The 23,219-nt window shown below is 43.7% G+C and overlaps 1 protein-coding gene across 6 annotated transcripts in view; it reads left to right on the top strand.

Moving 5' to 3' along the window:
* abi1a (abl-interactor 1a) overlaps positions 1 to 23,219 on the top strand; it is a 51,107-nt gene that overhangs the window by 24,263 nt on the left and 3,625 nt on the right. Inside the window, exons 3-9 of one of the 6 annotated variants that reach the window (XM_075452424.1) lie at positions 6,192 to 6,368; positions 11,758 to 11,861; positions 11,973 to 12,113; positions 16,828 to 16,928; positions 17,923 to 18,057; positions 21,063 to 21,323; positions 22,621 to 22,710. In XM_075452424.1, coding sequence (XP_075308539.1) covers positions 6,192 to 6,368; positions 11,758 to 11,861; positions 11,973 to 12,113; positions 16,828 to 16,928; positions 17,923 to 18,057; positions 21,063 to 21,323; positions 22,621 to 22,710 — 1,009 coding nt within the window. The remainder of the gene's footprint in view (positions 1 to 6,191; positions 6,369 to 11,757; positions 11,862 to 11,972; positions 12,114 to 16,827; positions 16,929 to 17,922; positions 18,058 to 21,062; positions 21,324 to 22,620; positions 22,711 to 23,219) is intronic. The other 5 variants (XM_075452425.1, XM_075452426.1, XM_075452427.1 and 2 more) reach the window with 5 other exon arrangements.

Raw genomic sequence — 23,219 nt, 5'->3', positions numbered from 1 at the left:
TTAGTCCATGTACACGAATGCCGGAGAGTTTCAGGGGAGAGTGTACACAGTTTGGTTCAGGTCTATTTCCAAAGTTTGTCTGGAGCGCACACATGATGCTAGCATGAAGTTAGCATGAAGTAAGCACCATATTGGGAATAGCAGATGAGTCTTCTTATTGTGTTGGTCCAGAGCGAATGTTGCAGATATTTGCATTCTCACACGCCACCGCTCCAAACATCTCTATAACATTTCAGGACTCCAGCGTAGACAGAATTACATGATAATTCAGCTAATATGATATATGATGCACGCCTCAATGCAATGAAGTCGTTTCAAAGTAGAATTTAAGCCAAAACAGATGGCTATTATCATTGTTTTTATTAATCTGGATGCATTTTCAAGATGTTAGAGAGGGATAAGTCAGAACTACGATGTGTTTTTATATATTTATATATATATATATATATATATATATATATATATATATATATCATCATGTTTTCCATCTCTGTGTTGAAGTAAAAATCCTCCTGTAGCCAAATAAAGGACGAAACTAATTCCGATAATGCAGAGAAGAATAGCTTCAAACCTCTGAGCGACAAGCTCTCATAGATATCAGGATTATGTTTAGTCAGAGAGGGAAATTACACCAAAAGACCAGAGTTAAAGTACTATTCTACTGTATGTAGTGTCACATTGATGCTTTAAGTTCTCCTAAAAAGTCTAAACACAATCTAAACACATCTTGAGGCACACAAAGTTGTAGTCTTGGACTGTCAAACCTGAAACTTTGTCCACTAATATGTTGCAGCTATCTCTGGGTTGTCTGTAATTCATTACCAGACCTGCCACTTTTTTACGTCGTGAGACGCGTTGTCACGCCGTTAGATTCCTGGTTGTTGATGCTCTTACATTAAAATAGTCGACCCCCGCGTCACATTTGAAGCGGCAACATTTCCATGTGCGGCCTTAACCAAAATGGCAAACAGTCTGGCTTAAAAATAATGAAATAAATCACAAATATTTAGAAGCTTGTTGCTACTGACAACGAGACGACAATTTCTCATTGTGGCAGCCGCTTTGCTGACTCATTCCTATCCAAAAAAATAGGAAAAACACAGTTTTGACTTGACTTTTTTTGGTTCCTCTGTGGCTAAAGTGAGTGGATGGTGACAGTAATTCTAGTTCCCAGCGATCAAAGGTGGATGATTCTCCTGCTCAGTGTGGGAAGAACTGCAGAAGAATGAGCGGGATAGATTTTTTTATTTTTTTTTAAAGAGAGAAGGACTGGGGCTGCTTCAGTCTCTGAGAGCCAGTGTGTGATGGATAAGCCAAACACCAGAGCCCAAACTGCTCCGTGTTCTGGGAAAACAGCCGCAGGCCTCAAACATATGTGTGACGCTGGTTGAGAGCACATGTGAATTACTCAGCTTTCAGATTTCAGGCTCTTTCCATCAGGCAAACACCGTTTGTGGTGCCAGCCGAGAAGCGAAGAGTTATTCATGTGATGATGTTTGTGTATTCATTCTATGTTTATTATCAGTCATAACTAATCACTCATATGTCCATTGCCAGTTGTGTCAGTCAACTGTTCGGAGTGCGACCTTTGGTACTGAATTTTCCCGAGAATAAGAACATGAGTTACAAAAGTAGTAGCCAGCGGGTTTTTCGCTCCTATGCACTGCGAACAGTGGACAGTTTTAATGGTAATGTTAAAGGTTTTAAATGATTGTTGGATTCAGTATCATTTAAGGTGATTTGGTACATATATATTCCTTTTTTTTTTTTTTTTTTTTTTTTTTTTTTTTTTTTTGCAGTATTTTCATTTATTCAATATGTTCCATTTTATTTAGAATTATTAGAATATATTTTTTAGAATTATTAGAATAATTTAGTGTTAATTATTTGTGATGATTTTTTTTAGATTTAGATTATTTCTTTATTAAATCACTGATAAGTGATTTCAGGGGGGATTATGTGGGAGAGCAGAGCCTTGACACATTGTCCAATTACACATTGTGCCTTGTTGTGCCCGAATCATGCATATTGTTTGAGGTTAGGATGAGCTCTGTCTAGATAATGGCGAAAATGAGGCGCCGGCCTCGGACAGCAGGTGCGTGAGAGAGATTGGGTTTGGGCCACGTACGCATTGAATGATACAGAAGTGTATAAAAGATTGTCACAAACTGAGGTCAAAGGGAATTTCCGTGCATGCTGAGAATGTACATGTCTCTGTGACGGTCTGATCAATAAATTCCAAATAAGAGGCTGACCCGACGAGTCCGGCTCCTTTTTCTCCACAACAAAGCCCGCTCGGTTCAGGGAAGAGACGAGCTGTGAAGCAGCCGTCGCTCAGATTTAGGTTCCCCACCGGGTCGGTTGAAAGGAGCCGAGCCAGAATGCGCTTTTCTGCTCAGACCTTTTGCGTTTAACTTTCTTTGAGTGGACGAGCAACACTCTCCACAGGGTGGAAGTTGGCTGAAGGAAACGGTTTCAGATGCACCCGTCGGTTGTATAACACGAGCCCACACTATTACAGCTATTTTCTCCGCTCACAGGAAGGAGACGAACCCGCGCCATGTCGCCCTCTCACTTCCCTCTCTTTGCCAGCTGCGGGGAGGTTTGTCCCCGTGGTGTTCTGCGATAAGCGGCACAGCAACAACTCTCCTGTTTCGGAATAGTTCTCTATCTGCGGTTTCATGGGAGCATCTTTAGTTTTGACTGGAAACACCTGCTCCCAGATGTGAGAACACAATGTGGCGTGCATGTTGTGGGCACCACTGTTTAAAATCACCTCCTCCACCTCCGAGAAAATTCCTTTCCCTGCTAATGGAAGCCAAATACACCGATTTGATTTTGGCTTAGTTGTTTCCAGATTTGGAAATGATCTCCAAGCTGTCTGAGGAGTTGAATGAAATGTTTGTGCTTTAGCTTTCTTCCACTCGTGGGAAAGGGTACACAGCTCTGGCAGCTGAGCTCAGGTTGGAGAAGACGGCTGGAGTTGATGCCTTGTCTTCTCCCCTAACTCAAAGAGACACAAAGGGGCAGTGGAACAGAACGGATGTTTCCCCGTCGTACGGGAAGTCTCTGTGGGAGCAATTATGAATGAGCAACTTTGCCTGTTATGAAATATTGATTCTTCCTTTTACTGGAGTGTTAAACAGTCCACATTATTATACCAGAACCAGCCTCTGCTTTGTGTTGGCTCTTAACTTTTCAACTTTTAAATGTGCATTCCTGTGCAAAACTGTTGAGACACCCACTCTTCTCTTTTATGTCCTGCAAACAGAAAAAAAACAGGAAACAGATGCAGCAGCTTTTAAAAACATGTTCTAATATAAATAGGGCTGGGCGAGTTAACTCGTTTCTATCGCGTTAATTTGTTAATTACTTAACGCAGATTAATATTTTATCGCGCATTAACGCAGGTTTGGAAAGTTCAGAGAGACAGGAAGACAGAACCAAAGTCATCTGTAAACACTGCCAAGTTGAATTGTCTTCTCAGCGTAGTAGTTCCAGTCTAAAATATCACTTAAAGGCAAAACACACAACTGATAGCAGCAAGTCATTCAAGGAAACAGACAGTGGAGCGAGGCTTCTACATAAAAACTACAGAAAGATGCTGATGTTAAAAGTGTGTTTGCACAACAAATGTTATGGCACTTTCATTCATATGGCAGCACATTTACAATAAAACCAAATGCTAAAAGCTATACCCTACTTTTGGACTCATTTTTGGATTTGGCGTACAAATGCGATTAATCGTGATTAATCAGGGAAATCATGTGATTAATTAGATTAAAAAGTTTAATCGTTTCCCAGCCCTAAATATAAATGTAGATGCAGAAAACAAGGCAAAGTCCAGAGTTCTGCTTCCGTGATGTTGAGCTCCGGGCTCTGGGGAGGATTCATCCCTCCATCAGACCTGTTGCCGCTGATTTTCAGTCCACTTCTTGTGTCATTTGGCACAGCTCAGCCACCCTTCCATGGGCTCACCACCAGGTCCAGCTTCATCAGATATTTTAAGGACACCCCGCACACGATGCCGGGACACGTTTCCAGATGCAACTGAACTGACTTTGTGACAGGCTGTTCATACCAGATACTATTTGAATAGGTTCTTTCATAAGTTGTCTGCTATGTTTAGACAAAACACTGGTTGATCGCTTGAGTTAGGTGCCTTTTTTTTTTTTTTACTTGAATGATTCATAAGTCAGTGTTTAGTGTACACACACAGAAACACATTCCTCAAAAACCGGTCATCTACAAGGGCTGGGTTTAAAATGAGTGAAAAACCTCAGAAATCCTTCAGAACTACTGCTTCAGACCACTTTAAAAGCTTACAAGATAGTTTGGCTCTTTGGAAGCAAAATATCAAGAAATGAGGGGTGGATCAAGACTTTCCCAATGGCACCGAGTATCTCTTTAATTAGACTTTTTTGTCCCAGAAATGGACCACATATCTAAACCAGATACAAAGTGGTACTTGAAGGGAAAGTCGGCCATACAGTGCAACTGTGCAGAATGAAGAGCCAGAGCTCCGACCAAATCCAGATCACCGTGGCATGAAAGGAATCCTCTGTTGGTGCTGGTCGCCACAGACTCCTTCCCCCCCCCCGTGTGAGACCAGCGTTTTCCTGGTCTGCCCCGAGCGGACATTGTAGGCTTTCATCTCCTCGAGGAAGGGCAGCTGCTCTTCGGGTCCCCTCTGACCGTTAGGTGGTGTTCCCTTTCTGTCCGTCTAATGATTTGTAGGGATTTAGTTAATGAGTAACTACCCCTCATAGCATGATACCAACACATTAACTCGAGTCAGACAAGACATTCTGGCATGTTGAGCAACATCAGCTGTCATCAGCATCGTCCCGGCACAGAAATAAACATCATCCAAACGTGGACCACAGATATCACTTCCGTGCAGAGATTCCACAGTGAAAACGATTAAAGAAACTCGATCCAGGAGCTGCGAGGCAACCGTGCAAAACAAAGAAAAGCTAAGTCATATGTAAACATTTGTCCACAGATGTGAACATTTTCCCTGCATCTCAAATGTTTCAGAAACACAGACTGGACTGTGTAGAATAACCCGCATGTTGGTGCTCAGTCGTCAAAAACATCAGAAAATACACATTTCATATACCGTAAATTCCGGACAATAAGCCACTACTTTGAGGCTTTGAGCACCCCGGCTTATAATACGGTGCGGCTAATATATGCTTTTTTCTTTTCTTTGTTTTTTTCATGTCGCCAAAAACATTTTGCCTGTAACATTAGACCAATGCAGTTGAGGAATAGTTCGCAGTTGTCCACTGAAATTGTACGATAAATCAAACACACTTACACGACTAAATTATTGTAAATCGGTCATTTGTACTCACCCTCAACATGGAAAACAAACGAAGAAATGCGTATGATGCAGCTTTTAAATTGAAGGCGATCAATGACTTTTCCTAGTAGGCTACTGTCTTTTTTTTTTTTTTTTTTACCAGCCGTGTTACAGGCACTGTTCAGAAAGAAAGCATTTGCAGTATGTATTTGTTTCTGTTACCATATGCATTTAATTAAAAGTCTCATCTCATCTTTCTGTGTAAATATCTCATATTACTATGTGGCCACCCACGGTTTATAATCCAGTGCAATGGATTTTCTTTTTAAAATGAGAGGGTGCGGCTTATATTCAGGTGCGCTCTATAGTCCGGAGTTTACGGTAACTTAAAAAGTAAAGAAGTCACGCATTCTTCTAAAAAGAAATCCACAAGACTGTGATTGACCTACACAATGGATCCACCCGCTGTATTTTAAGCTGTAATCTCCACCTTGCATGTTGATATTTCTCTCCGTTTCTGCTCTTCTAAGTAACTGAGGAAACTTTTCACATCTACATCCTGGGCCTCCAAACCGATTCCCTGATTTCTGTGGCCAGAAATATTCAGATGCTCTCCCTGTGGTCATTATTCTGCGGAGGCCCTGGTTTTATTTTATTATCGTGCATCGGCTGTTGTAAACAGATTAAGACGTCAGTGATGAAAGGCACAGCCTCTTGATTTAATAAAACCTTTTTAATCCGCTGTTTGAGGAGTTCACTGAATCCCGGGGGGCCCTTTTTTTTTTTTTTTTTTGCGCTGCACACGTGCAATTTTTCTCTCTCCTTTTCCCCCTCCCTCCATGGTATTGATCGCATCTCCTTCTCCTGTCGTCACTGTTTACAGACGGTGGACATCCATAAAGAGAAGGTGGCCAGGCGGGAAATCGGAATCCTGACCACGAACAAGAACACATCGAGGACCCATAAGATCATCGCGCCGGCTAATATAGAGCGCCCGGTCAGGTACATCAGGAAGCCTATTGACTACAACGTCCTGGACGATGTCGGCCACGGTGTTAAGGTGAGCCGATTCTTATCTTTCCTCCTTTACATTTGCTCTCGGATAGATTTCTCTACTCTCAGTGCTTCAGTTCCTCAACTTTCTTCTTCTACGTCTGATTCTCCTTCCCTCCCCCCTCCTTGTTTTCACGCCAGAGGTCTTCTTGTCTCCCTCCCTCTCTTCTCTCCCACTTTGACGCGCCTGTCTCTTTATGCTTTTCTCTTTCATCTTCAGAAAGCACCCATTCTGACCCTACAGGAATATGTCTGAGTGTGGGTTGGTGGGGACCGGTTTCGAGTGGAGATAACTGAAAAGCGATTGCATCATATAGCTTCCGGTAAACGGCTGTGTTCTTGTAGTGTTCTGGGGAAAAAAAAGCATTCTGAGACGAATTTTCAAATGCATTTAGGGCCTTTGTAATCTTGTTCTCAAGCTACTCGGGCGCCAGCTCAATCTGAAAGGTGGGATAGAAGCTTTTTGATGGGCCATTAGGGCTCGATTTCAGGGTCACGAGGTTGTGTAGACAAAGACATCATTTCCTGATGGCTGCATGCGATTTTCGCCGTGTCCATCCTCCCTCTTGAGCGTCGTCTGCTCCATCAATCAGCCAATCAATTGCAGCTGTCAGACAGATTGGATTAGAGGCCCCCCCATTACTGTCCCATGCTATTACAGCCATTGGTAAGACGGGATAAAGGCCATCGTGCCACTCTCGATACACTCGAAGGGGAATTACTCTGAATCCTTCCATCAAGTCGTGATGCCATGTGACATATTTTGGGAAAATGAGTTATTGTGAGTATCATATTGCCAAAAATGTTGCTATTTCTTGTTAAAGCAGGAATCAAGACTTTCTGGAGATGTTGTGAGTTCATGTGGACCACCATGCGGTGATATAAGTGCAGTAATGCATCGGTGTTGGATGGAAAACACACTTAAATGCTTCCTCAGATCTCAGATTTAAGCATCTCATGGTGGGTAGAGTAGCCAAAAATTGTACTCAAGTAAAAGTACTGTTACTTCAGAATAATATGACTCAAGTAAAAAGTAGTCATCCAAATAATTACTTGAGTAGGAGTATAAAAGTGCTTGGTGAAAAAACTACTCAAGTACTGAGTAACTGTTGAGTAACGTCTGATTTATTTGTTAACACAAGCATTCAATCAGACAGACAAAAATACTAAATAATCATCTTTAGGCAAATTAGAGTTGATCCAATTGATAAAATAAATTAAAATGAATTAATTACAAAATAGCTTAAATTAAAATAATCCAGGTAAATTCAAGAACTTCAGAAAGAGACTTAGGAAATGTTTAAAACATATGTAACCCATATGTAACCTAAAAAACAAACACTCACCTATCCACGGGGAAAAAAAAGCTAATTTAGGAAACTTACGGCTCCATGTTTCCTCAAGTTAGATGTTGAGTTTCTGCTGAAATGTGCGTTTGTTTTGGTTGACAGAAGACACATAATGTAGCTGCTGTTTCTCACTCTTTGTAAGGTAAACATGCTTTCAGTATGAGGCCTCGTCTGCGTCTTCATTTCCCACCGTTGATTCTGACATTTTTCATCTGTTTCTTTGTTTGTTTGCTACGACTGCTAATGCTAAAGCTAACCCGTCCCGCCGCTGAGATTGAGTATGGTCACGTGACGAGACTGCACGGCTGCGTCTGATTGGTGAAACACAGTCAGGTGGTAGAGCCTTTGGCGGAAGTCTCTCGCTCTGTCAGAATAAAACATTAAAATGAGGCGTACGCGGGGGGATAAAAATAATGAGGCGTAGAATACCAAAGAGGTAAGAAGAGAAGTAAGAAGAAAAGTAACCAGCTCATTGTAGCCTAATGTAGCGGAGTAAGAGGACAGTTTCTTCCGCACAAATCTAAAAACATACTCGAGTAAATGTAACTCGTTACTACCCACCTCTGGATTTAGGTGCCTGATTATGATGATTGAATTAATGTACATGAATAAAGGTGAGTTTATTTCTAATAACTCCAGAAATGTTCTGACAGTTTCCCTGAAATCCCAGGGCTAAAAAATGCTCAATATTAGGACGGGGAGCTTTGCACAAAAGATTAAAATTCACTGCTGCTTTGAGACAGTTTGACGAGTCTATTTTAGGAGCGTCACACATTACGCCGGGCCTAATCTCTGTGGATTCTCCTCATTTAAATGTCTTCATAAGCGCTACAATTAGTCAGTGGATGTGGGGAACACATGCAACAGCGCTGCATCCCTCACCTCCTCTCATCTGTGCATGTCACAGCCTGAAGAACCAATCAATATCTAATGTCAATACTCCATATTAGCTCATATAGTATCTGTGATGGCTCCGGTCAGAAGTCTGGCTTGTGTAGGAGCCATGTTTTACCTACTGACCACAATCAATGCTGTAATGGGAGTTTATATCATGTCTATTGGCCTCAGTTTACTGTGAAACTGCATCTGCCTGAGGGTCTGCGTTGGCCTAAATGTTAGAATGGTTTTACACAAAGTTTGCGTTGCTGAACGCCCACAAAATGAAGAGGAAAGTCGTGCTCGCATACGTTATTCAGAGAAAGCTTCTTTATGACCAGATGGAAGAGGAACTGCATGAAAAAGAGGCGGATGACGGGCTCATCTGAGCGCAGCAGCATGGGCTCACTGATGGGGACGTACCTGCTTCTCAAGGCAAAGATTAGATTTATCCATCCAGTCAGATGATGCTTAATCTGGTCCGCGGGGTTTTTAGGAATCCAGATTACGTCGTGTGTTTGAAGTTGGATCGATCTATCTAGTCTCTGTTCAGAGTTTACTCAAAGATTAATGTTGGTCCCATCTACCAATTTGAAGCCTGCTGATACAAAGGGAAAGGCTCCTTACAGCTGCTCGTAGACCCGTAACCAAACGAGCTCGAGTTGCGTTTTCCTTCAGAGTGTTGCAGAGCTCTGGTGCATTTTAAAAGCCTCCTTACAGACTCTTGCTGTACCAGTTCTGGCTCTTCTTGCATGAACCCCACCCTCGACTTTTGTTTCATCGCAGGCAGTGTGACCGCAACATATTTCCTGTTGTCTTTATCAACTTAATTATTTAATTTACATATATTTTTTCTTTCTTTTATTCTAGCTTGAAGCCTGCAACACATTGATTCCAAAACAAGTGATGCAATATTTTAGGTTTTTACTTGGTCTCATTCCTCCTGCAAACACATCTTAAGCTGTGCAACAGTACTGGATGATTGCTGCTGCTGCTGCTTCTTTCAGACTTCTCCACAGAGTCTCTGTTGTGGCAGGTCAGGTCCGCAGGTAGGCCGGTCCCCCACCTGCACCCTCACCTTCCTCAGCCATGCCTTTGTTATCTGCAGCTTTACATCATCCTGTTGAAAAATGCTTGGAAGTCCCTGGAAAAGATGCCGTCTCGAGGACAGCACATGTTGCTCTAAAGTCTAAGTATAAAATTAAGCTTTGCTGCGGGCCAAGGGTTGTATTCTAGTTACTTTAGATTAGGTGAATACGGGCACTTTAATAAGAATTTCAACCGTAATCACACCCACAAGCGGTGGATAACACTTTATTGGTTCCCTGTGTTGTTATATTGCCTCAGTTAATACTCACAGCTGATCTACTTAAAAAAAAATACATCAAATGAATAATTTACAGGACTTTTTGTCCTGGAAGCTTCCTGTTTTTAGACTGCGTTCAATTGTGAGTCACAGCAGTTTGGACCAATCGTGTTTGAGCAGGCTGTGGCTGCGTTTGTTTGAACCGGAGAAGATATCCCAGAAATATCGGCTGCTGCCCACAAAGGTAAAGTCTTTGGACCACAGCTGATGCGCGTTCACAGATTAAACTGCAGGAAAAGCCACCTGGTGTGTCGTTAGCTGAAGGCTTTCCGTTTGGAGCGGCAGCGGCAGGTCGTGTTTGGGTTAACGGTGCCTTCATTTACCTCGAAATGGTGCTAAGGGAGTCGTAAAAAACGGAAGTGCATCAGCGAGGGCCCCGCTGACCCCGGCTGCAGTGCAGCTTTTTATCCAGGCTCCACATGCTAAGCCTTCGTGGACTTGATAATGACCTTAATCTGAACCTGTCTGTCCATAATTCATCAGTGAAACGTTTCCACACTGACTGTCTGCTTTGTTCAGTGGGACAGAGATGCAGCATTTGCCAGGAAGATAAGGCGAGCAGGCTTTGGCATTTCCAGCATGACCTAGATTGTAAAGTGAATCTTGTCAGGCGCTGATAAGGGAGTGAAATCACAACGAGGGTCGAAGATCTCTTCAAACAGATGCTTTTCTGCTGGATGACTTTGACTTTTTGGTCTCATCGTGTTTTTTCCTCCTGTGGACTTGTGACGTCATGGCGCTTTCTGCCAAGGCCTCTGGGCAAGTTGCATTATAGATGAACCACTTGACTCTGAAGCTGTCAAACTGCCGATAAAACCCCCCCCCGCTACGTTGGCTCTGTGCTGTCTCCAACATCAGCCCACACATGTACCAGGGGAGATCGTTTCACATTGTATCCACTTTAAATGGAACAGAGAGCTTTTCTAAAAGGCACCGACTCTGTTTTGGGGACATTTTTAAGGACACACGGGAGAATTCTTGGGTTTCTAACCTCGTAGTAACATGACGTGCCACGCTCTGCCATCAGATCCCCTCAGTCTGACTCCCGGCTTTGGGTGTGGCTCAGAGTAAAGGGATCAACAGTCAGCGGTGGTTGCTCCACTTGTTACTCCTGACCCTCCCAGGTCTTGCTAAATATTTACTCTGTAGATTATTTTAGTGGCTTGTACTTTGACTTCTCCTGATCTGTTTCAAAACGGTTATTGTTCTGACATTCTCTTCTCTTTGTTTTTTCTCCTTCGCCCACACTAAGTGGCTAAAAGCTAAGGTAAGTCTGGTTTGACTCCTTTTCGCATCATGCACATGTGATTAATTTAGTCACTTCCTATGTTAACCTACCTGAAGCCCCTCCTGCAGAGGACAGCCTCCGACACCCAGGCTTTGTAGCAACCCTCCCTGTCTAATTACCAGCAGTGTACATGTTGTCATTCACTCTTCATGTTGCAATTCCCCCTAAATGTTCTGTAGTCCAGTCGAATTTTACAGGCTTCCTAACAACTCGCATGCATCAACAACAAAGGTTATCAGTGTTGTACGTATAGCCTGTAATTTGCAGGAGAAATCCAGATTTATGTGGAAGTTAAAATTTGTTAATATTTGCTCAAGTGTTGAGTGAGAATCCTCTTTGGGAACACAAAGGTTTCTCACCTGCAACAGCTTTGCTGGGATCAGGCAACACTTAAATCATAGGCAGCCTGTAAACATTTGATTTCAATCACATCAATACTTATTAACCACTGTGGCTGAAGGGATTCGTTTGTAAAATCAGCCTCTTTTATGTTGTTTTTTTTCCCCTCTAATCTCAGCAACATGGAAACAATCAGGCAATCAGAGCAGGAACACTATCGAGGACCAATCCCCCGACTCAGAAGCCACCAAGCCCGCCGATGTCGGGGCGAGGCACGCTTGGGTACGGTTTTCATTTCATTTTTGTCTTCTCCTCAGTAGGATTTACACTAAAGTTGCACCATTCTCATGATTCTTTGCCTTTTTTTAACAAAATGTTCCCATTTTCCTGCAGACGCAACACGTCCTATAAGACCCTGGAGCCGGTGAAGCCGCCCACGGTGCCCAACGACTACATGACCAGCCCCGCCCGACTGGGCAACCAGCACAGCCCGGGACGCACGGCGTCGCTCAACCAGAGGCAACGCACGCACAGGTGCGGTAACGTTCACATCAACCGAACGGAGACCATTTCACTTCATATTCTGCTTGAAAAATGCAAATAAATAAATCAACTGATTGGCTGAATGAATTGATAAGATAAAGCAGCAGATTTTTAGCTAAAATGCTCAAATTTTTTGTCTTTCAACACTGCTGCTGCCTGCCGAGAATGATTCAGAAAATCTGTCATTTCCAGACAATAAAGTTCATAGATTAAAGTCTCCAAAATCCACAGTTGTGACTCTCAGCTTCTAATGGAAAACGAGTAAGAGACTTTGGTTTTAAAAGGTAGAAAAAGGGGGAGAAGTTTTACAGCTGTAACTCAGAAAGGAGACCATGTGAGGGTCTCAGTCGTGTTGGAAAAGCATCTCTATAAAAACATCGGTCCCCTCCATGTTGAATAGTTTCTAATCCCTTCATTTGATTCAGCAGTTTAGAGCACTTTCACACCTCTTCCTCTTCCTCTGCTGCTCTAAATCCCACATTTGTCTGACAAGGCCTGGAAGGGCTCTCACCACAGCCTGAATCACTCTCATATTAATATCTGTAAAAGCCTCTGATATAAAGGGCTGTTTCACAAAAAAAAAAAAAAAACAGGCTAAAACAGTCGGCTGCGGTGTGGAAACCCTTAAACACTCCTCTCAGGGAGTTTTCCTGCAGAAAGCAGGAGGCACTTTCATCAAATTTGAGTTATGATGCGAGCAAAGTCGTCTCATTAGCTAAAGAGCCTGTTATGCTGACTGTGATGCTCATAAATATCACAAAACTTATATTTTTCCTCCTCTGGCCCAACTTCGCCTCCTGGCTTCACTTGTTTAGAGGAAGAGCTTCGGGTTCTTGGGCAGAAAACCGTCCGTTTTCTCTGAACCAGCTGATGAATCCAACCCTTCATGCTTTAGCTAATATCGCTGTGCCATCACTATTTGATTATCCTGGCTCCAAGGCAACTGAGCTTATTCAGCTCATCAGTCTCTGTCAGCCTCCGCCGAAATCTGAATTCAATATAGGATCCTGCTGAGTGTCTCTTCTATTATCTAATATGGGAAAGATTAGACTGTCACAAGCAGGTATTGTTTAAAGAGAACATGCTTATTGAAGCTGCTGCTTCCATCCTGGAGGTAAGTTTTGTTTCAACGCCGGCAGGATTTCTGCTTCACCTATACAAGAAAATCACACGTAAGATGGTGTAAGGTTTAGTGGATGCATACCATTGGCTCAACCATCGAGCCTGCAGCTGCTCCTGAGTTTTCACATTCTTCCTCTTAAAAGTAAAAGGTCCAGTTTGCATGGAAACATTCTTCTGAAGCCTCCAATGTTAGCTTATCGTCGACGCCTCACTCGAGGTGTCTGAAAATGATGGGATGACATGTGTGTGTGCAACTTTAAATGTCCGTGAAGTGGCTGCAGAGAGTCATCTGTGCATAAACCGCTCTGTTTGATTCTGACGGTTTAAATGTGGCAAAACTGAAAGTAAACTTCAAGACTTTGTGATTTAAAAATTAGAAGTGAAAAGAGGAAATATCAGACAAACGGCACCAGTTATGTGGACTCGGTGAAGCCATTTTTGGAGAGTGCCTGGAAATAGCCTGACAAAAAGCTGTGAAACATTCTTTTTTCTTTTTTTGTGATGTTATTTTAAAATTTGTAACCGCGACTTGATGAGGCTGTTTTCCAGCAAAAGCTCCCAACTGTTTAATCTACTTGTTTAGCTTTTAAATGAAACCAAAGTCGACATTTACAGCCTATCGTTTGAGAACAGCTCTCCATTTTCTTTGGTTGTGTCAAACCAGTTGAAAAGAAGGACGTTCCACGTCTCACTCACCAGGTAACGGCTAAATTAATAGTGGGTTTGATCCCCTAAACGTAGCTTCACCACACAATTTTTCCTCCTGTCCTCGTGCTCATTTCTAAAACATCATGATCCTCTGAAAGTTAAGCGCTGGGGTGTAAAATAGCTTTGGAAATGTCTCCGAAATGGAAAAACTGACTGTGTGACTCGTATGTTCTGCTCTGAGGTATAAAGCTTTTTGTCATGTGTGATTCTAAGCATTTATAGAGTTTTATTAAGCTTTACTAATGCATTAAAATGTCTCATCATTTATGTAAAACATGGGGATTAAAATAGGTGTCCTCACACTTTTAAGGTCTTTGAAAAACTGGCAATGGAGGAGCAGACCTTCCCTCGTTTAAATTACATTTATCTTAGTGATAACACATCAGCACTTTGCTGCAGTGGACACCTTGTTCGCTGTTCGTAAAGATAAACATAGGTTAGAAATACTTTTAAAGTGTCAGATGGCTAATTTATAAGGAAGGACTCCCCCGTACTGCCTCCACCACAAGGCAAAGCTTACAAAGATGATGCATCCTTTAAATAACCTTCGCTCATGCTGTGCTTTTTTACTCTGTTGGTCCCTAACCCCCCCCCAATAACTGAGGAAGAGACTTGAGCTGAAATCTCTTACAGCAACACTCGTGTGCCTCAAGATATTTAAGTATTTGCAAATAAGGACTTTCCTGATCTTTGTCGCATCGGATAATGATTCAGGCTGATTTAAGCCGGGTTTTACAGAATGCACTGTTTATACTTTTTGTTCATTTTCATTTTTTCTTTTCTTTCCCCGTAAGTGTAGCCGTGTGTCACAGATTGTTGTTTTCCCAAACTGCTCCTGCGTTAGAGGCTGATTTTAACGAGGCAGGCGAGGATGAGGAGCGGCAGACAGAACAGAGGGTTTTTACTTCACAGCGTTTTGAAACAGAGGGGAGGATGGAGGAAGCAAAAGCTGGTGGAGAGATAAATGGGTTAGCAACCGAAAGGGTAAGTTATAGAGGGATTAGAAGGGATGAATTCAAAACATACTGATGGGGGGGGGGGGGCTCAAGTGCAGCGTTCACTTCAAAAGAGGGATGACATGATATTGTTTGGCCTTTATCCCCCCACAGACACTTTACTCCCACCACCACCATCATCCTTCAGGGGGGGTAACCCCTGTTTTTTGTGCCCAGAGAGCCCGAGGGCTTGACTGACATGGATCAGAGATGAAGGGGGGAAAGGGGAGGCGGGGGGTAGATGGAAAGAGGGGATAAAGGGAGGTGAGGGGGGGGGGGATCCCTCCGGAGGCGATGAAGACATGAGAGAAAGAGGTCGAGGCACGGCCAGGGGTGAGAGGAGGGGCGGATTACCTGAAGTGGAGGGATGAAAGAGACAGAAAAAAGGAGAGGTGGAGCGTGAGATTGGTGCAGAAATTAGGATCAAGGGCAGCCTGAAAGAGAGCGCGACTTAGCAGGAGGGGGGGGGGGTGAGTCTGACCGTTGATCTGCGCACCCTGGGGTCAAATGCAGGGTGAAACAGAGCTCATGTGGCAGAGCTGACATACATACGGTCTTCACATGTCCTGAATCCTGTGCTGGATGGTATTGTTACTCCCCTTAATGAGTCTGATACGATTCTTTTTAACAAGAGAGGCTGTGGCCTGACGTTTTCGTGACGTTTTTTAGTGGAAGCTGTGACATATTGTGATAAATTAACTCCTGTAGAATGAAGTTAATATTCAGATCAGAAAAGCAGATTAAAGTAATAGTTGATTGAGTTTTTGAGACTCCAAGAGACTCACGTTACTATGGAATCAGTGAAGCTGAAATAAGAATAAGTTTTTTTTACACATTTTACATTTAATTTTGTGTGTAAAATGTTTTAAATGAAAGGCTCATTTGCTCAGTTTTTGGAGAAAGAGTGACTTGTGGAACGGAGTTATCTCCTTCCTCCCAACGTTTCCTGCACTGAAATAGATTATCAAAGGAGTTATTGAAGCTCTTTTCCTTATTTAGTGAATTGCAAATTAATTTTCTATCATGGCTGCCACCCAGATTTTCCTGGGTGATTTCACCCAGTTGGGAAAAAAAGTCTGTTTGAGCCGACTCTTTGTAAGTTCTTCCAGCTGACAGAGAATAGCAGACTGCCCGCAGAGCTCAGATTCAGTGTGTTGAAGCACGGATCTGAAAAAAAGAGTGCAAGAATGCTGCATTAAAGGTTCCCAAGAGCCTCCGTAATTCTTAAATGGAAGACGGTCTGAGCACCTCTTAGTGATCGAGTAGCCGAGTAATCTGCAGATAAAGGTCTGATGGTAACTCTGGCTGAGCTCTAGAGATCACGTATGTTGATGGGAGACACTTCCAGATCTCCGCTGCCCTCCACGGATGTTTGAGTCACCAGACAGAAGTCATTTCACCGTGAATGTTGACCCTGAAGTTTGCTTAAAAGGAGCCAAGATTGAACTAGCTTCAACGTGGCAAAATCCAGAGTTCCAACGGTGAAGCACGGGGGGGGGGACTGGAACAAAGTACAGAGATGTGTTAAATGAACGGATTACTTGTTACATTAGCAGCACCTGCATATGTGTCTAGTTTTGTGTATTACTCCTCAAATCAAAGGGTGAGTTGAGCTTTTAGTTTTACACAGTGATGAGTGAAACCAAAGCAAACCTTTATAATAAACGCTAATTATGAGAATTTACTAATTGGAAGCAATCGCAGCATCGGATTCAAGATGTTTAAGAATATAGAATTTAATTGTGTTATTCTCCAGAACTTTAGGGTTGCAGACGGCGGATCTAATTGGGACGCGAGCAGAGACGCAGTCCCTGTATCCGTGCAGTCTGAGCAGGTCGCCCTGAATAAAACAACGTCCTCTTTTTGATCTGTGCCCTCAGTGGAAGCAGCGGGGGCAGCAGCAGCAGGGAGAACAGCGGCAGCAGCGGGATCGGCATCCCCATCGCAGTGCCTACACCCGCCATCCCCAATTCTGGACCAGGTGAGCGTCACAGAGGCAGCAGATTTTTGTTTTCCCCACAGGGTCACCACTGTGATGCTCCACCATGGGGCGTTTTGTGTGAATAATGCATCCTCGGGAGACCTCCAGGAGACGATTACAAGAACACGTGCACAATATGGCATTTAGACTGAAGAAAATCCCAAACTCTTAACAAAAACAAGCCTGAGATAGCGCTCCTTGAACACTGGCAGGGCAGGATGAGAATGCAGAGCTGCTCTGTTTGGACAGCGTGCGCAGCTGTGTGAGCCTCAGCCACTTTACTTTGTGCATAAATTAAACCAAAGACAGATTCACTACTGCATACCACAGTTATAAACTCATCTCTGTATCCAGTTAGAAGAAGGAATGTGTTTGAGAGCAGTGAAAATGAGACGGCAGGCTTAAATTCTTTAAACATTTGTATAATAAGAATGCTTCTACCTATAAAAGGCCTTATTTTACAAAGTGTTGCTATTTGCAGATAGTTAGGCTGCGCCAAACAGAGCCCATGTTTACCAGACAGGGATTATTGAGGCCCATTGTGCTGTAAGCACAGCTGATTCTCTATCCCACTGTGTAAATAGGCCAAGCTGCGTGAGGCCTGCTGCTTTACATTTGAACAGTAAAGCCCACATAACACCCGACACGGGCGACACGCAGGGTTTCATCACAGCGCCACTTAGACGGAGCTTTTGCCTTTTTTAAATTTGATTTTTTTTTTTTTTGTGATACAAGCTGAGGAAGAAGCGTTGCAGCTTTCTGCCGCAGCTGTTTTTACCTCGGCAGCGGGAGAGCGGGCCAAGCAGAGCGGCGCCCTCCCTGGCTCTCGCTGCAGGGTTGCCATGGAAACACTCGATCCGCACCACTCGAGAGAAGCGTGTCCGAGTGATGCGCGGTCTTGGAAAAAGTCTTGAAGGGTTCTCCATTGTTGTGATGTTGTGTAACAGCGCCGCGGTGCAGTCGCTGCTTCAACTAATGTCCACACTCCTTTTAGTCCCGCCCACGTCCGCTCCTCCGGGACCCCCTCCGCCTCCCCCACCCCCTCCTCCACCGCCCGCACCTGCTTCTCCCATGGCCGGGCTCGCCCCACCACCACCTCCACCTCCGCCTCCGCCTCCTCCACCCACAGGTGAGATTCCCCGACCTCCGCGGGGCTGCCGGCGGATCATCGCCACGCTGCTGCGGGTTCCATCGTGGAAGAGACTCGCAAAATCGGGGGTGCTGTGGGTGTGGATGTCTGTCTGCACACACTGCAAGCAACAATGTTCCTCTGGATGCAGCTGCACTGATTTACATTTAGTCAGTTTACAGGGAATTAAATCACAATATTGAGGAAATGAGAAGAGATAAAGATCTAATTGGCTGACGACTTTTCCCCGCCAATCCTAGGCAAGGCGAGTTTATCTGTACAGCACAATTCAACAAAAAGGTGATTCAAAGTGCCTTACAGAGACATTAAAACAGTAGAAATAAAAAGCACGATTTAAATTTTAAACAAAAAAGAAAGAAAGAAAAACAATAGATAAAATCAGTAGTTAAAATGTGATTAAGTTCTGAAACTCAAGCTTCAGATTTGGAGCTTTATTCAAATGCAGCTGAAAATAGGTGTGTCTTCAACCTGGACTTAAACACACTGAGTGTTTCAGCTGATCTGAGGCTTTCTGGGAGTTTGTTCCAGACATGTGGAGCATAGAAGCTGAATGCAGCTTCTCCATGTCTGGTTCTGACTCTGGGAACTGATAGAAGACCGGATCCAGCTGACCTGAGGGGGCTGGAAGGTTCATACTGGGTCAGGAGGTCACTGATGCATTCTGGTCCTGGACCATTCAGAGCTTTATAGAGCAGCATCAGAACTCTAACGAGGATTCTTGGCTGCTCGTGTCTCTGGTTGCTTGCAGTGTGTAGCTTTTACCTTAATTCTCTGTGTTGGTGGTGGTGGTGGTGACGACAGTGTGTCACTCTTTATTTCTTCGCTGGATAACATTGAAGTCTCACGTCACCGAGGGCCCACCAGAAGTTAATTACTGCCTGTAGAGTTTTAAAGATTTCAATCCACATTTGACCTCAAGCTGCAACATTTACAGCCTAAAATGTCCAGAAAGTCGCTCCAAGAGAGGATCTTACTGGCAGTAATTTTGCACCAAAAACATGTGACTTTGAGGCTTCTCGGGCACAGGTACAGTATGTCGGCTTCACTTGGTCTCCTTTCTGAGAAACTGAATCTGGTTAAAGCTGCATCTGGCAACATTTTCCCCCAAAGCTCAAACACATATTTGCACAAATGGTTTTGCTTTGATTGCGTCTAAAATTTGCACGACACTTTCTCTAAACGGGCTCCAGGGCACAGATTTAGGTTTTTATGAAATAGTTCAGGTCTTTCAGAGCAAGATTATGCAAAAAAAACAAACTTTTATGAAAGTTGGTGAGGTGCAACATGAGCAAACAAAGAAGCGTTAACCATTAACTGAATAGAGCTGATACGGTTTACAATGCGCTAAGGTGGAAGTAGTGAAATATAGCCAACAAATCAAATGCTAAGCTAACTGGTCTGCAAACACCCAGCCAAGATCTGGCCTTTGAGTGACATGGGAAAGTGTTTCATCTGCATTCAGTCAGCGTCAAATGAACCTCCTGGTCCCGGGGATTAATAGACTCCGCTCTGGTAGTCATGGGAACACCCTGCCTGGGTCTGCAGGAGTGGGATCAACTAGCTTTTTCTTTCCAAAACCATATTTCAGAGGACCATAGCTCACTCTGCGTTATGCTATGCGGGGTTGACATTTTCAGTCCCAATGTCTGACGGGTTCATCCGTCTCACAGAGGAAGGAGGAAGATCAAGAATGAGAGCAACTTTATTGGGAAATTTGGGTGGAATAATGTGCACTTAATCTCTTCTGTTTCTCAAAAAGATCGTGCACAGAGTGCCTGGGTCCGTTTGAGTCTAATTAAGCAGATGCATGCGGATTTATTTGTTATCTGGGTGTGTTGGTCCGGGTTTTCAGTCAAGCTATCATGTTTTACATGCATTTTTAAAATTCCAGTGTTGGTCAATAATCTGTCTGAGTGGATCATCTGAGTCTGACCAGTTGGGTTACATCGTTGGCTGTGTTTCAGCAGCAGCTCATCTCCGGCGAGCAGCCTTTTTTTTTTGGCTCTGAATAGGCAAATTTAGCAGAATTTTTCCCTGCTTTGCACCATGTGTAGAACCCCTCAGATGGATCAGAGTTGGATTGGAGGTTCAGTTAAGGTAAACGTTATGATCACCAGTAGTAGGGGGGGTCCAGCTCTCCTTTCTGACAGTCCCGGCTAATATGACATAGCATGATTACAGCTTAATGGAGTCGCAGAGCAGTTAAACAGCCACTTCAGTTCTGCAAATATCCATTATTGCCCGATGCAGCTTTAATCTTCACGGGGTATTGATTCAGAATCACTGAGTGACATTGGGTTTGATTTACTGTGAGAGCTCTGCAGGGCTGAAAAGTGTCCAGCTGTTTGCTCAGTACCAGCCTGTAAGTGTGTGTGTTTGTGCAGCTGCTCGTCTGAAACGTGCACGCTCTCTCGGCTCTAATTGTCCCTGCTGATGACGGCACGGAGAAGTTTCTCTCACTTTTTACTTCCTCCAAATCCACTCGTTTCCTGAGTCTTCTTATCTAGAAAATGTAGAGAGGAAATGCTCGAGCAGAACAGAGGGAAAAACATCTTTATTTCTCAGATATTGGAGTGTATTTGATGCTTTTTTTTGTGCTTTATGTAAAAAATATTTTTTTCCACCAATGCTGCTTCAGTCTGCTGAAGGATCACTTAGATGCTTCCCTGCTTTGCTTATTCCTCACTCAATCTTTTCCCCCTTCTGTGCAAGATTTAATCAGATGCCTTCTTGGGACTGCTCATGAAATATGTGTCTGTAGCAGCATTACCAATCAACGTTCATTCTTTCAGCTGGCCTGCTTCCTCTGTTTGGTTATTGTCTTTTCATAAGGCGTGGGGCTCTGATTAGTATTTAAAAGCTCCGTGTCTTTGATGATTCATGTCCTGTCTCCCTTTTTTCCATCTCCTCTGTCTAACCCTCCCTCCCTCTTTGGGTCCCGCCTGTCCTCCATCTCCTTCCTCCCTGTCTTTGGGTGTTTCTAGTGGTGGCCCCTGGGCCTGGTCTGGGCCCCGCTCCAATGTCCCAGTTTGGAACCATCTCGCGGCAGATTTCGCGGCACAACCCCTCCAACTCCTCTATCTCTATGGTTTCGGCCACGGGCACCTACCGCCGGGCGCCGTCGGTCACTTCGCAGTTCTCCTTGCAGCAGCAGCAGCAGCAGCAGCAGCAGCAGCAGCAGCAGCAACAACAGCAGCAACAGCCTCATATTAATGGAGGCACTCCCGGCTACGGCCAGATCTCAAGTAAGGCCCTTCTGTCTCCAGCTCCAACCTGCTTTACAGATGCTGAACTCTCACAGAAGCACACAATACCTCCAAATCACGCACAAAACAAGTCACAAAAAGCTAAAGCTGACCCACTGTAGCCTTTGAGCAACATTTCATACATGCAAGTGCGCCTCTGCTTTCTAAAGGTCAGGCTTTGCTCTTGTCAGAATTATTGACTTTTCCCTTAAAGTGCAGGTTAAGGCTTCTTATCCAACCCTGTGATGTCTTTAGTATTGATGCGGAAGGCGTCCTGAGACAGATGTCGGGTCGAAGTCTGCCTTTGATGCAGAGTCACTGTTTTAGACATCGATATTATATTTATTATTTTATATTATATTTTCTGAATTTCTAAGTTTTATCTGTTTTAAATTAGAGTTAATAAGTTAATTAAATTAGACCGATTATTAATGAGCATTACTGCAACTCTGATGGCGTCTCTTCTCAAAGAGAGAGCCGATGCTTGCAGCCTGAGACGGCTGCAGGAGAACGAGTTCGGTGACCTTTCCACATGCTTCGTGGATCTTTTTTCCCCCCAAGAATGTGGTCACGCTCCATGAATAACATTTACACCTGGCTGATATCAGCGCATGCCAGCCCACCTCCAGATGTGATCGATCGCAATGTACTCGGCAAGCATAAAAGTCTTGCACGTGTTTTCTTTTCCAGATTCAATAAGCGGTTACATCTGTGTTGATATCAGGCCCTGTCCCTTTAATTTGGCCAGATCATTTGGAAACACCACTCTTCATAGTGTCTGATGGGACTGTCAGCAGCTTTGCTTTTTGATTGGGGTCCATTTTCAGAGTCGCTCAAAGCAAACAGCGCCCCCCGTGTGGTAACATGTAATATCAACCCTTTTTATTTTTATTTTTAAAGAGTGGAAATGGTCCAATTGACCGAAATCAAGCGTAATCCTCTGTTTATCCCCCGATCCTCTAACGCCATGTGAAATCTCAGCACAGTCAAAGACGTCACTGAACTTTCATCCGATGCTTGTGTGGACATGTGCTTTGATAACTGGGAGTTTTTAAATGCTTTTGAAGCATCTGTTCAGCAGTCGGTTATTTCTAGTGTTGCTTTCCGCTCTTGTTTCCTCATCTTAGACGTGTTCGAGCTCTCTGTTCTCGCAGCGTGTCTGTCACTGTTGTGTTTTCTGGTTTTTGGGTTGCAGTCTGAACTGTCCTCTGTGCGTTCTCTGTGACTGATTGGCTCTACCTCTCTTTCTCTCCTCTCTTTTTCTCCTCCATCCTCTCTTTTCTCTGCCGGCTTTCAGTGTCTGTTGCTCCTCCTCCTCCTCCTCCCATGCCCCAGCTGACTCCACAGATACCTCTGACTGGCTTTGTGGCCAGGATGCAGGAGAGCAGTAAGTGAAGAGGACACATTCATCAACTTCCTCCTTATCTGTGCCATCTGTGCCCACTTCCACATCACCCAGCATGCATTGGACTTCCTTTATAGGCTTTTTGTTGAGAACAATTGATGCAAATCTCTTATATTAATTTAGTTCAGCATCGTCATTTATGCTAAATGTATCTGCAGATTTATTTCTGCAGCTGCAGCACTACATTGAATGAGGTTCTGGTTTAATCTCTTGAGTATGACTGCACTTGTAGTTCTGCAGTTAAGCTGAGGTGCAGAACTGGAGAACATGAGGCTCTCTGCTGCCATCTGCTGGTACAAATCCTGCAAGATGGTCGTTTGTTACGAGTTATATGAAAGCATCCCCGAGTTGAGACCAAAATCATTCATACCCTTCCCTGTTTCTTTATTTGACCAACAGGTTTCCTCTGGTTGGAAATGACAAATAAAAGGGACAAACTAAAGTGATCGATCTCCACAGAAAAGATGGTTAGGTTAGACTTAAAGGTGGGG

This window comes from Odontesthes bonariensis, chromosome 20 (assembly GCF_027942865.1).
Source record: "Odontesthes bonariensis isolate fOdoBon6 chromosome 20, fOdoBon6.hap1, whole genome shotgun sequence".
In the NCBI taxonomy this organism is placed as follows: Eukaryota; Metazoa; Chordata; class Actinopteri; order Atheriniformes; family Atherinopsidae; genus Odontesthes; species Odontesthes bonariensis.
Note: the sequence above shows the minus strand (reverse complement) of the source record. Positions and strands in the feature narration are given on the sequence as shown.